General features: G+C 40.3%; 1 protein-coding gene across 1 annotated transcript in view; it reads left to right on the forward strand.

Moving 5' to 3' along the window:
• The window catches only part of onecut2 (one cut homeobox 2), an 87,371-nt gene extending 80,095 nt beyond the window's left edge, over positions 1-7,276 (forward strand). Inside the window, exon 2 of the mRNA XM_061980828.2 lies at positions 6,976-7,276. Within this exon, the coding sequence (XP_061836812.1) occupies positions 6,976-7,262 (287 nt within the window). The 3' untranslated portion in view covers positions 7,263-7,276. The remainder of the gene's footprint in view (positions 1-6,975) is intronic.
• Positions 7,277-15,301: the final 8,025 nt, after the last annotated feature.

Below are 15,301 nucleotides of genomic sequence, written 5' to 3' on the forward strand. Positions count from 1 at the left end.
CATACTAAAACCGAAAAATATTTTTCCCCCATCTTTTTCCATTTTCACACTTTAGTGCCACAAGGGCGGCACTAAAGAGTTGTTGCTGACCCCCCCGTATAGACTGTTTATCCCTTAAAAAAACCCCACCTCTGATGGAATGGTAGTTAGTTTATGTTGTTTTTGTTGTCACCTCCAACACAAACTGCCAATATGTTTGTACATACGTGTGTTTGTGTGAGATGCTCCAAAGCTATATTTGAGGGTGAACATGAACAGTGTGACAAAAAGCTGAATAGAAGCAAGAGGAAGAGTGTTACAAGGAGAGCTTCCCCTTACATAATAGTCGTGTCACCGGATTGAGCCCTCAAACATAATTTGTATTGATTGGTCGGCTTGTGACTTGTGCATACTTAATTCAAAGAGCTAATCAAATCAAATCCCCTTACACCTCCTGCCCCTGGCCTGACTGAGAAACAAGTGCAGACACCTTAGAGAGACTGCTGTTAGTTTTGTTGTTGTTGTTGTTGCATATGACGTCATATCCGTTATTCTTCTTCGTAATTCACATGAAGGTCAACCAGCTTGAGCGTAGCATTAAAACAAGTGAGAGTAAGTGCGGAGTTTGAGCGTAAATTCCGTATTGCTGTTCTGTTCTTGGTTGTTCCAATCGTTCAAATAGAGATATAGGAAACAGCTTTCATAGAGTGGTTCATAAAGGTAATAAAGTCAGAAAAAAAACAAAAGTGCGTAGAAGGAAATGGCTCCTTAAAAATATCACTTTCATCATCTCGTGGAAGACAATCAAACCGTGCGTGTGTCTGCAGTGATCACTTTGTAAAATGTTTGTTTGAACATTTGATTTGTTTTAGACACTTTCTGTGATGCAATCGAGTTTATTCTCTACTATATTAGTAGTGTTTGATAACAGAATTAAACGTAAGAAAAGGACAAAAGATCGCATTAGTTTGTGTTCTTTTGTGGTTGCTATGCCTAAATATGAAGACATGGTTGTGCAAATAAACTAATGTTATAATAAGTCCATCCATCCATCCATTTTCTTCCACTTATCCGAGGTCGGGTCGCGGGGGAAGCAGCCTAGGCAGGGAAGCCCAGACTTTCCTCTCCCCAGCCACTTCGTCCAGCTCCTCCCGGGGGATCCCGAGACGTTCCCAGGCCAGCCGGGAGACATAGTCTTTCCAACGTGTCCTGGGTCTTCCCCGGTGGCCTCCTGCTGGTCGGACGTGCCCCAAACACCTCCCTAGGGAGGCGTTCGGGTGGCATCCTGAGCAGATGCCCGAACCACCTCATCTGGCTCCTCTCAATGTGGAGGAGCAGCGGCTTTACTCTGAGTTCCTCGCGGATGACAGAGCTTCTCACCCTATCTCTAAGGGAGAGACCCGCCACCCGGCGGAGGAAACTCATTTCGGCCGCTTGTACCCGTGATCTTGTCCTTTCGGTCATAACCCAAAGCTCATGACCATAGGTGAGCATGGGAACGTAGATCGACCGGTAAATTGAGAGCTTTGCCTTCCGGCTCGGCTCCTTCTTCACCACAACGGATCGATACAGCGTCCGCATTACTGAAGACGCCGCACCGATCCGCCTGTCGATCTCACGATCCACTCTTCCCTCACTCGTGAACAAGACTCCTAGGTACTTGAACTCCTCCAATTGGGGCAGGGTCTCCTCCCCAACTTGGAGATGGCACTCCACCCTTTCCCGGTTGAGAACCATGGACTCGGACTTGGAGGTGCTGATTGTCATCCCAGTTGCTTCACACTCTGCTGCAAACCGATCCAGTGAGAGCTGAAGATCCTGGCCAGATGAAGCCATCAGGACCACATCATCTGCAAAAAGCATAGACCTAATCCTGCAGCCACCAAACCGGATCCCCTCAATGCCTTGACTGCGCCTAGAAATTCTGTCCATAAAAGTTATGAACAGAATCGGTGACAAAGGACAGCCTTGGCGGAGTCCAACCCTCACTGGAAACGGGTCCGACTTATTGCCGGCGATGCGGACCAAGCTCTGACACTGATCATAATTATATTTATATAGCGCTTTTCTCTAGTGACTCAAAACACTTTTACATAGTGAAACCCAATATCTAAGTTACATTTAAACCAGTGTGGGTGGCACTGGGAGCAGGTGGGTAAAGTGTCTTGCCCAAGGACACGACGGCAGTGACTAGGATGGCGGAAGCGAGGATCGAACCTGGAACCCTCAAATTGCTGGCACGGTCACTCTACCAACCGAGTTATACCGCCCCCCATATTGTGATTGTTGGTCCAATCCACCATATTTTCATTGTCCATTTTCATAACAGAAAGCAAAGTGCTTTATTCGACACTGATGACCACATCACAGCGACTTTGGTGATATTTGTTAACATCAAGAAAATACCCTTAACAGCATTAATAAAGTAGATAAATAAATCTCTCATAGGTTCAACAGCATAAACTGAATTATGGTATTGCTAGCCAACATTGCTGAACAACAGGGATATTTATAGCTAAATAATGAGACAAAATATGAACTTCACACCATCGAAACGACTGCAGACATGAATTGTAGATGAGACTAATATTTGTAGAAGGAAATCAACTGCAAACAAACGTGTTATTTTTCTCAGTAGCGTCACTATCACAGCAGCACGGCACTTGTTATGTCAATCAAATATGGTACTTAGCGATGCACAAATAAATCCAGCTTTGTCTTTCACCGATTGTTTAATTTGTGGACCCCTCATTTGTGCCTCCAATCTTTTCTTCTCTAAATAACGTGAGAGTCAAATGAAATGAGGTTGTAGCGAGCAGAACGTCTTGGTGATGATAAATGAATTAAATCATGAAAATATATATAGTGTAAATTAAACATTTTGTTTTAATGATTGCTTATATATTTGCCAATAAACCTTTCAAAATACGCCCAAATCTGCACTGATTCAGGTAAATAAGCCTAATGGGACTCTAGACCGTCGGCAGAAACCAAGAAGTGCCTTTAGGTCACAGGATTGCAACCCAGCTGTAGATAAATGTAGAGCTTAAAACAATCATTTAAATTACTTTCTGTGACCATACATAGATGACTGAAAACAGCATACTTGCCAACCCTCCCGGATTTTCCGAGAGACTCCCGAAATTCAGCGCCTCTCCCGAAAACCTCCCGGGACAAATTTTCTCCCGAAAATCTCCCGAAATTCAGGCGGACTCAGGTCCTCCACAATATAAAAAAGCGTACCTGCCCAATCACGTTATAACTATAGAATGATGGAGGGCGAGTTCTTGGTTTCTTATGTGGGTTTATTGTTAGGCAGTTTCATTAACGTCCTCCCAGCGCGGCAACAACACACAACAACAGCAGTCACTTTTTTGTATACCGTAAAGCAGTTCGTCTGCCGTAAACAGCAATGTTGTGACACTCTTAAACAGGACAATACTGCCATCTAGTGCATTTGATGAAAGCACTTTTGTGCGTGCCACACATCAATGCATCATCAGAGAGGGTGTTCAGCATGGTTCGAAAAATAGTGACAGAGAATAGAACAAGGATGGACAATTCAACCCTTAACTCAACAATGAGTAGATGAGTGTTATGTGTGTGTATATGTGTAAATAAATGAACACTGAAATTCAAGTATTTATTTTATATATATATATATATATATATATATATATATATATATATATATTTTTTTTTTTTTTTTTTTTTTAATTAAAATAAAAAAATATATATATACATATATATATATATATGTATATATATATATTTTTATTTTTATTTTAAATATATATATATATATATATATATATATATATATATATATATATATATATATATATATATATATATATATATATATATATATATATAGCTAGAATTCACTGAACGTCAAGTATTTCTTATATATATATATATATATATATATATATATTTATATATATATATATATATATATATATATATATTTAAAATAAAAATAAAAATATATATATATACATATATATATATATGTATATATATATATATATATATATATATATATGTATATATATATATATATATATATATATATATATATATATATATATATATATATATATATATATATATAGCTAGAATTCACTGAACCTCAAGTATTTCCTCCCCCCACCTCCTGAAATCGGTGGTCTCAAGGTTGGCAAGTATGGAAAACAGTGATGAACTTAAACAAATGTTAAACTTGGACAACCCTACTTGGATATAACGAGATCAAATATCAGACTAGGTATTTGGTAAATTGCTATGATGTAATTGCATTAAAGTATTCCATCCATTCATTCTACATGCATTTTTCTCAATGAGCGTGGCAACAGCAGTTTCCATCAACATGCAGTGATCAAAGGAAACAAACTGGTGCATCACATTTTTCCATAAAGTGTGCTTTTTCAGGCAATGTTCTTAGTGGGCACATTTACATGGTGTGTAGCAATCAGTATTATTTATTACCGTTTACGTATTAACAAGAGTTTGTCCTCAGTGTGTTGTTTTTCTTGCAGATTTCAGTTTGTCATCGCATCTCTGAGTATAAGTCATATATATTTTATTTTGTAGTTACAGTAATCTCCATAGCAATGTGATCGCTAAAAAGATTTAAATAACAAAATGTGAAGCATGGTTAAGGGAACTGGCACTTCTTTCATCCTATAGACCAGGGCTATTGGACTGGTGGCCAGGGGGCCAATGATGACGATAATGACACCAGACCGGCCCACGAGTTCAGTAAGAGAAAACTTGGAAACATTTTTGCAGCAGATTCTTAAAAAACACTAAAGCACTTTCATATGGATGATCTTTGACTAGCTTTTTTGTAGTAGGTCCTTAAAAACAGCAGATTCTCAGGAATATAGAAAATAAGAATACTAGTGAATATAGAAGTCCGGCCCCTGGTCCTTAGTTCTCTAGAAATGTGGCCGCCCAAAACAATTCAGTTGACCAGCCCTGACTCTGGTTCCAAAATAGGGGGCATGTATTTACATGGTATCAGATGTGCTGTCATGTTTAACTAATAATAGCCTCTCACAGAATTCAATCGTAATGTCTGAGGGGTACGCAAAAACCCCATTTGATTAATCACTCTTAAGAATAATTCTGATTCATTGTTCTACTCGATTGACAGGCCTAAAAAAGGTATACTATTTTGTTATTGTTTGTCCAAAAATAAGAACTGCCGTATTTTTCGGACTATAAGTCACAGTTTTTTTCATAGTTTGGCCGGGCTCCAGTGCAACTTATATATGTTTTTTTCCTTCTTTATTATGCATTTTCGGCAGGTGCGACTTATACTCCGGTGCGACTTATACTCCGAAAAATACGGTATGTTGCACAATATGGACGATATAAAACGTGTACATCGCTAAAAGAAAAATCTAAGAAAGAGAATCCCTCTGCCACCTTCCACTAGTTTTTTTTAAATATATAAATCGCCCGTTTGAATATTCCCTCTTCTCTTCTCCAACTCTCTTGTCGTCATTTGGGATGTCTGTTGTGATTTCCCTTCCTGGTTCGATGACCCGCCCTGTCCGTAATGTTTTGCCCGAATCTTAACCAATCGTGACTCATCAGAGTAAACCAACCAACCAATCATGGATTTTCTTATACGTAAACCAACTATTTATCATTGATTTTTTCATATATTTTGTCCCCTGCCCTTGGAGTTGCTTCGCTACGTAGCTTCGATTTTTAAGTTAATCATTTTTAATGGAAAACCGTAGTTTTTACCACTGGATTATCAAAAACCGTACTCATTACGGGAAAAACGTAGTTGTCGGCAGGTATGGCAAAGAGACGAATCAAGATTTTAACACACATTGTAAGTCGGAAAAAACGAAAAATATTTTTTTATATTTTTACAGAGATAAAAAAGACGGATTTCCGACTATAGACGGAAAAATCACAAGCCTATTCTAAATCACTAATCCTCACCTTCAGGGCAGCAAATAAACTGTTCCTCACAAGTATATTATCACTGGAGGACGAGGAATAGCTAAACGTGCTGCACAACACCCCGATAGGAGTATCCAAAAAAGCATTGCAAAACACTAAGCTAGATCAAGGGTGGGCAGATCGATAAAGATACCGACAGTAATAATATCAAATATAGTATCAGTTCATAGTTGATACTACAGGGATTAAATTGATATCTTAGTTATCACAAAATCCTTTTTTGTCACTTTTATTATTGTTTACAAACGCATAAATTAAGAGCCAATAGCAGTAGTTTAATACCCTTTGTAATAAAATGGAAATTATTTGAATATCTAATATCTGATATTGTTACACTGCCATTTTGTGGTTTTGTCTGATTATAATTGTGATCAAAAATGTAATTATTCATTGGTCTTGAAAATGTTTAGTATTAGCATTGGTGTGCTCATTACTGCCCCTGTAACTACTTGGTATTGGATCAATACCCATTTTTGTAGTATCAACCATACCAATTGTATGTGTTTCCTAACAAAAGAAAAATAAGTATTTATTATATTTTTACAGAAATGTAGATAAACCATCTTACAACAGAAAGTAACCAGCTATTAACAGTACATTTGCAAGTAGATTAATAATAATTTTAACAAATTAATACAATTGGAAATTACGCAGCAGCTAAATGTTAAGCCTTTTAACTGGTTTTAAAATGGTTCTCTTATCATGTATATGTTATTTGTATTGTTCTCGCAAGAGGTTTAAAATATCAATTTCAGGCCATATTATATATAATATATATAAATAAACATTGATTGATATTACCCATCCCTAATAGAACTTACTGTAGTAATAACAAAACGGGGATCTACTACAGATACAATCATTTTCTCTGAAATATTAGACTTGTATGACTTAAGTGTTATTATGACAATGACAATAAAATAATTGATTGATTGATTGATTGATTTCTGCAAGTAAGCAATACTGAATCTAATTCATGTTTTGTGTCCTTTTCCCCATCGTCCATAGCGTGCAAACGGAAGGAACAGGACACAGCGAAGGACCGCAACACACCAAAGAAATCTCGGTTGGTCTTCACCGACCTGCAGAGGCGCACCCTGCTGGCCATTTTCAAGGAAAACAAGAGGCCTTCCAAGGAGATGCAGCTCACCATTTCACAGCAGCTGGGCCTCGAACTCACCACTGTCAGCAACTTCTTCATGAACGCCCGCCGCCGGAGCCTGGACAAATGGACAGACGACGGATCCAGTCCCGGCGGCCAATCTTCGGCGTCCAGCACTTGTACCAAAGCGTGATGATATGTGGATGAGATGACAGGGAAGGGGGGGGGTTAGGGTAGGGGGCGTAGGTCGAGGTTTAGCCTGATCTCCCAAGCATAGCGGGAAACCAAACGTTTTACATGTTTTTTTTGTTTTTGAGAGGGGCTGCTCACTGTGACCGCTTATTTTTAGCCAAACCGCCTTTTTCAAACTCATCATGACTCCATCTACAAGCTGAAGAATAATCTCTTCCTTAGAAAAAAAAATATATATCGTTGCTGGGACAAGAAACCGATACACTAGCACGAAAAACCAAAGACGAGAGGACGATATATGTTTTCTATTATGCAATATAAGCTAGGAACCAACCAATGAAAGCTTTATAACGACAGAATGTGCTTAGAATCAAAATGAGAATTTCCTCCAATTTATTTTTGACCAAACCAAAGAAGTTGTCCTGACAACACCCCAAGTGAGTGACCTAGTTCCTTGACCACGGAAGTAAGCGTTTTTGGCAAACTCACAAAGGTTCCGCTGGGTTCATTTGACCCTCGGCTTCACATACAGCGACAGAGAACCAAAGTCATTTCTTCTAGTGCTTTTGCCGTTTTCGAGCATCTTTTAAAGCGACAGTCATACCAATGACAGAAAGCAGAGAATGATTAGGAAATGGCTAAATATGCAAGCACAAACACACATGAAACCTTCCTCACATTTTGAGCCAACATGTAGAACTGCGAGTTTCCAGTGGAGTCCAGCGGATACGAATACTGTAACGTATGTGAGCACAACGTCGAAGCACATTTTTCTTTGCAATAGAACCGGGGCTCACCTCCAAGCCGAGTGGTTTTCACATCTTAGAAAACTCAGGATGCCATTTTTTCTAAACAGTGGCTGAAATCCACTCTGCGTTCTACAGTCATCGAGTCATACACAACAACGTACACGCTTACAGTCATTTCCCCAAAGACATGGTCAAGCTAAACCGACGGCTGCGCTTCCCCCATCTTTTTTCTTCCCACGCATTAGCATTAGCACAATCGTACACTAGGACAAAGAGACCTGTAAAGGCAGTCCCACCGTCACTCATATTGTTTAGATTTTAGCTATTAGTCGTGTAAAGCCGTAAAGAACCATCGTCTTGGCAAATGGTTCTTGGAAAAAGTACATATACAAGCATTATCCGATATGTTTGATTGCCCTTAAAGACAGCGGTACACTTAAGGGCTATCAAATATTCTAGTTCTTCCTTTTTGGTGTAAGCGTTAATGCCTTTTTGGAAGACTGCCATCCAAACACCACAGAGACCAGCAGCCCATTTGATCCCACGGGGGAGCCGACCTGCTCAGGCGAATCAGGGCCTTTGTAATAGTAAAAGAGGACAATCTAAAGACGATGCCTGGCAAGTCCGTCTCTTACAGCGGGTCACTGGGCTGGAAAACAATAGGACAAGTCATAAACGCCACAAACAAATCGTGTTGAGTCCTAAAGACTTCAAATCATCAATTTGTTTGCAGGTTAACTTGTCTTCACGCATATTCAAACGTCACCCCAGCAATCGCAGATTACGAAATTCCATGTAACAGCCTTTCCCATACCATGTAAATACTAACACCCAGCAGCACCTACGATGTTTCACTACACAATCACCTCATCAATCATCTCTCACACGAGCTATCAAACCAAAAAAAGAGCAACCAAACCAAAGCAAAAGGCGCCAGTCAGCAGCCCCTCCTCCTTTAGAAGACCCAGGCTGAGTCCCAGCCTGGTTAGAAGCAAGCCAAAGGCTCAAGAACGATTTAAGATTTAAAAATGGACACTTGTGACTTTTTCTATTTATTGACAAATCGAAACCAAAGAAAACCCTTTTTCTGCACCTAACTGTTCCGACAAGCGAACCGAAGATGGAAGAGAATTACTACCAAAAACCAACAAAAAGATTTTTTTAAAATGTTAAAAAAAAACACAAAAAAAAGAGTGGAGGCGGAAATGTCAAGGACTGAGGACGACATTGCGAGGAAGAGGAACGGACGACATCAGGATACGTAGCTTTGTCCTGGCCGAGATCGCGTCAGGTCTGGCCAATTCTTGGGACTGAAAAGGGTAAAAACCACACGAGAAAGACGGAAGGATGTTCTTCCCTTTCCGGCCCGGAACATTAATGTGTCTCTCACGGTTGAAGAGTGTCTTTAACGTGTGCCTATGCAGTTTTTCAAAGAACAAAAAAATGGTTAAAACGAAAACGAACAACAGAAACCTCATCAGCTAACAAACCAAAGATTCACTGTTGACTCCAGTAGCAGTTCTCCTCCTCTTGGAAAGGAAAATCAGCTTCCCTAACCGCTGAAGGTTGGTTGTACGCACCGGTCGCCCGATTTCTTCCATTTCATATTCTAGAAACCAAAAAAATGTCTGAGTTTGTGCTAAGACAATTAGTCATAAAAGTAGGGTAAAAGCGATAGCTAGCTAGCAAGTATGTGGGTTCAATCTTTCTGGAGATTGATTTATTCTTAATGGGTAGCATTATTTTTTTACAAATCAGGCGAATAACCACAAATAAAGAATTTGTTCAGCCGTTAGCCTTAGCCGTTAGCTTCTTCACAAGGCATGTCTACCTCCAAGCTCCCAGGCTCCGACGCGGACTAATTACCGTATTAATTTGAGAAATTGGCAGCTGAACGATTAGCCGTATGAAAAGTAGGGTAAAAGCGATAGCTAGCTAGCAAGTATGTGGGTTCAATTCCTTCTGGAGATTGATTTATTTTTAATAGGTAGCATTTTTTGGAGAATAACCACAAATAAAGGAATTTGTTTAGCCATTAGCCTTAGCCGTTAGCTTCTTCCCAAGGCATGTCTACCTCCAAGCTCCCAGGCTCCGACGCAGACTATTTACCGTATTAATTTGAGAAATTGGTAGCTCAACAATTAGCCGTAATAAAAGTAAAGTAAAAGCGATAGCTAGCTAGCAAGTATGTGGGTTCAATTCTTTCTGGAGATTGATTTATTTTTAATAAGTAGCATTTTTTTTATTTAGAATAACCACAAATAAAGGATTTTTTTCAGTCGTTAGCCTTAGCAGTTAGCTTCTTCACAAGGCAATTCTACCTCCAAGCTCCCAGGCTCCGACGCAGACTATTTACCGTATTAATTTGAGAAATTGGTAGCTCAACAATTAGCCGTAATAAAAGTAAGGTAAAAGCGATAGCTAGCTAGCAAGTATGTGGGTTCAATTCTTTCTGGATATTGATTTATTTTTAATAGGTAGCATTTTTTTTTAGAATAACCACAAATAAAGGAATGTGTTTAGCCATTAGCCTTAGCCGTTAGCTTCTTCACAAGGCATGTCTACCTCCAAGCTCCCAGGCTCCGACGCGGACTAATTACTGTATTAATTTGAGAAATTGGTAGCTCAACAATTAGCCGTATATAAAAGTAAGGTCAAAGCGATAGCTAGCTAGCAAGTATGTGGGTTCAATTCTATTTTTAATAAGTAGCTTTTTTTTTTTTTACAAATCATGAGAATAACCACAAACAAAGGGATTTGTTCAGCCGTTAGCCTTAGCCGTTAGCTTCTTCACAAGGCATGTCTACCTCCAAGCTTTCAGGCTCCGACGCAGACTATTTACCGTATTAATTTGAGGAATTGGCAGCTCAAAAACATTGCTAACTGACTACATTGCTTACCTCGTTCATGTTTTGCTTCCATCGAGTCAGCCATGAAAGCTTGACGTTTCTTCTGACTTGTCGCTAATCTACCAAACTTCCTACAGCTAAAAGAGCGACAATTAAACGCTATATGAATTGTGTCGTTCACACCAAAGACCGTTTTGTTGTATTAGTACACTTAGGCCCCGTTTACACTAAGGTTATCCAGGGTAAATCCAACCTAACCTTATCCTTGTCCACACACACACAATGGTCGTTTAAGACCCCAAAGGTTAAGTCCAAAAGCATTCGCCGTTTTCCGTAGTCTTCCCTCGACGGCCAGGTAATACAAATACCTTTTTTTATCACATCCACGGGACCCCGCATTCTCGTTGACGCTCCTTCGACAAATGGACAAAGTTTTTCGGTAAGTAGAATCATAGCATTCGAAAGTTAACTCGCCGTCCGAGAAGTGTTGTATCCCAAATAGCTGCAATGGCATTCTCTTAAGGTATTCATGTGTGATTTCCACAAGCGTCTGCACATGTCTGGATGACTCGCCTCCACATTACCAGTGGTTAGCTCCGAGTTCCGAAACCGCTTTGTTATGAAGCTGGCTGAGGCGCGTTCTTTCTGACGTCACTTCCGGTCATACTTGCCAACCCTCCCGATTTTCCCGGGAGACTCCCGAATTTCAGTGCCCCTCCCGAAAATCTCCCGGGGCAACCATTCTCCTGAATCTCTCCCGATTTCCACCCGGACAACAATATTGGGGGCGTGCCTTAAAGGCACTGCCTTTAGCGTCCTCTACAACTTGTCGTTACGTCCGCTTTTTCTCCTTACAAACAGTGTGCCGACCCAGTCACATAATATATGCGGCTTTTACACATACATAAATGAATGCAACAGCCATACAGGTCACACTGAGGGTGGCCGTATAAACAACTTTAACACTGTTACAAATATGCGCCACACTGTGATCCCACACCAAACAAGAATGACAAACACATTTTGGGAGAACATCCGCACCGTAACACAACATAAACACAACAGGACAAATACCCAGAACCCCTTGCAGCCCTAACCCTTACGGGACGCTACAATATACACCCCCGCTACCACCAAACCCCGCTCCCCCCAACCCCAAACCCCCCCTCCCATCTCCCGAATTCGGAGGTCTCAAGTTTGGCAAGTATGCACGGGACATGTCAGCCAAGTTTAAATAAGCAGTGCACTGCATACTAGACAAATAATGGTTGATATATGCAATATAATAATTCAACAAACTTTATTGTCATTTACACATTTCCTCTTAAAATGGCCAAAATTTAGTACACGAGGTCCCAGATACAACCCAATAAGTACCAAAAAGGAAATTGTGTATAAAACATCGTTAATATACACGTAAACAAGGCTGATGTACAACACTATTATCCGATAAAACAAATAATGCAATCTCTATTTGACAACGAACCAAACAAAAGCCCAGTTTACTGGCGCTAAAACATAATTACAAGACAAATTAATTACAATTACTCACATACATGGGCACATTCAGTATTAAATATTGCAAAATAAAACCACAAAATAAGTTCCAAATACTCCAATTCAATCAAACTTTATTTGAGAAGCACTTTAAAAATAACCTGTGGACCAACTTGCTGTCATACTTGCCAACCCTCCCGATTTTCTCGGGAGACTCCTGAATTTCAGTACCCCTCCCGAAAATCTCCCGGGTGCAACCATTCTCCCCAATTTCTCCCGATTTCCGCCCGGACAACAATATTGGGGGTGTTCCTTAAAGACCGTCTTTAGCGTCCGCTTTTCCTACATTCAAACAGCTTGCCGACACGCGGTTTTTGCACACACACAAGTGAATGCAAGGCATACTTGATCAACAGCCATACAGGTCACACTGAGGGTGGCCGTATAAACAACTTTAACACTGTTACAAATATGCGCCACACTGTGAACCCACACCAAACAAGAATGACAAACACATTTCGGGAGAACATTTGCACCGTAACACAACATAAACACAACAGAACAAATACCCAGAATCCCTTGCAGCACTAACTCTAACCGGGACGCTACAATATACACCCCCCGCTACCACCAACCCCCCACATCTCCCGAATTCGGAGGTTGGCAAGTACGTCCGCGACATACATGGCGAACAATAACTGATACAGTCTGCTTTGCCAGTCCAAAAGCATTCGCCGTTTTCCGTAGTCATCTCTCGACGGCCAGGTAATACAAAAAACACGCTACCTTTTTTATCACATCTACAGGAGACCGCATTCTCGTTGACTCTCCTTCGACAAATGGACAAGGTTTTTCGGTGAGTAGAATCACAGCCGACCGGGACATTTGAAAGTTAACTCGCCGTCCAAGAAGTGTTGTATCCCAAATAGCTGCAATCGCTTTCTCTTAAGGTATTCATGTTTGATTTCCAGAAGCGTCTGTATATACGGAAGGATGACTCGCCTCCATATTTCCAGTGGTTAGCTCCGAGTTCCGAAACCGCTTTATTATGAAGCTGGCTGTTTTCTGACGTCACTCCCGGTGTGGGGCTCGGTACTTCTGGCGTGGCTTCCTCTCCGAACTCAGCTTGTGAACGATCTATGAGTCCATACAAAGCTAAGAACCGGAGATTCAAGAAATACACGGCGTACTTACTGTCAGGTTCAAACACTGATGACATCTATTAAAGAAGACAAGAGGCAAAGAATCAAACAGAGACAGAATTCAATGTGGTTCAGTGAGGAGAAACGTGCACATCTGTACCCTTGTACAGTGTCATTACGTTCTGCCAAAAGATTGCAGGCCTCTTTCTTTTATTTTGGACCCTCCCTGACCAGGTGGCCACCACCGTTTCCAAAGGACAAAGGTCGCAAAAAGTTCACAGAAAAGGTCAGTTCAAAAAGAGTTTGTAAAATAGTTGAAAAAGAGGTCGTCTGGAAATTGGGCAGATCATGTCGTCTCTCTGCTCTGAAGTCCTTGGGCCAGAACAACATCCTTCTGTTCATTACCATACATGAAAGAACACAGGAACACCTTCATCTAGCCCCCCCCCCCCCCCACACAGTGGAGTTTTACGAGTCTTACTCTTGGTAGGTTTCAAAGACAGCCTTTTGTCTTCTTGTCAGGAACTCAATGTAATACAAAGTTTTTGTGATAATTTAGAAACAATTATTCTAACACTTACCCGTGTAAAAATTTGTCCGAGGAGAGGAACCTTGGTGTGGCCGAAACGGGGCTTAGGCTAAATGGTTATTCGTTTAAGGGGTTATCCGTCTTAGTGGAGACATAGCCTAAAAAAATGCGGGTATAGTTGAAATTCAGTTGATTAGCATAATGTAGGTAGCTTGTTAGCACAAAAACTCACAACGCACATTAGCTGGATCTTCAAGGGGAGGGGAACTCTGCTGCCTTTCCGTGGTGTACGACAACAGTGTACACGGAAGCAAAATGACACAACTTCACTGAGAGAAACTGCTCAAATATCGGTCAAATAGCTTTAACCTTCATTTTTCTCTATTTCTGTATGTATAGCTTCTAGTCCAAAGAGATACGGCCACCCGCCCGGGCCCGCCCATCCTGTTGACCACGCCCAGTGGAGGCAGGGGCGGCGGGGGGGCGGTGGCGGCTATTTTCCTTTTCTGACTGGAAAATACGATATGAAACCAAAAAAAAAAAAAAAAAAATGTTCCAAAGAGGTTTTCATTGCTTGTTTGCTCCAAGTACCGTATTTTTCCGAGTATAAGTCGCACCGGAGTATAAGTCGCACCTGTTGAAAATGCATAATAAAGAAGGGAAAAAAAACATATATAAGTCGCACTGGAGTATAAGTCGCATTTTTTGGGGAAATTTACTTGATAAAAGCCAACACCAAGAATAGACTTTTGAAAGGCAATTTAAAATAAATAGACAGGCTGAATAAGTGTACGTTATATGAGGCATAAATAACCAACTGAGAACGTGCCTGGTATGTTAACGTAACATATTATGGTAAGAGTCATTCAAATAACTATAACATATAGAACATGCTATACGTTTACCAAACAATCTGTCACTCCTGATCGCTAAATCCCATGAAATCTTATACGTCTAGTCCAGGGGTCGGCAACCCAAAATGTTGAAAGAGCCATATTGGACAAAAAATACAAAAAAAAATCTGTCTGGAGCCGCAAAAAATTAAAAGCCATATTACATACAGATAGTGTGTCATGAGATATCAATTGAATTAAGAGGTCTTAAAGGAAACTAAATGACCTCAAATATAGCTACAAATGAGGCACAATGATGCAATATGTACATATAGCTAGCCTAAATAGCATGTTAGCATCGATTAGCTTGCAGTCATGCAGTGACCAAATATGTCTGATTAGCACTCCACACAAGTCAATAACGTCAACAAAACTCACCTT

Source organism: Nerophis lumbriciformis, linkage group LG20, assembly GCF_033978685.3.
Source record: "Nerophis lumbriciformis linkage group LG20, RoL_Nlum_v2.1, whole genome shotgun sequence".
In the NCBI taxonomy this organism is placed as follows: domain Eukaryota; kingdom Metazoa; phylum Chordata; class Actinopteri; order Syngnathiformes; family Syngnathidae; genus Nerophis; species Nerophis lumbriciformis.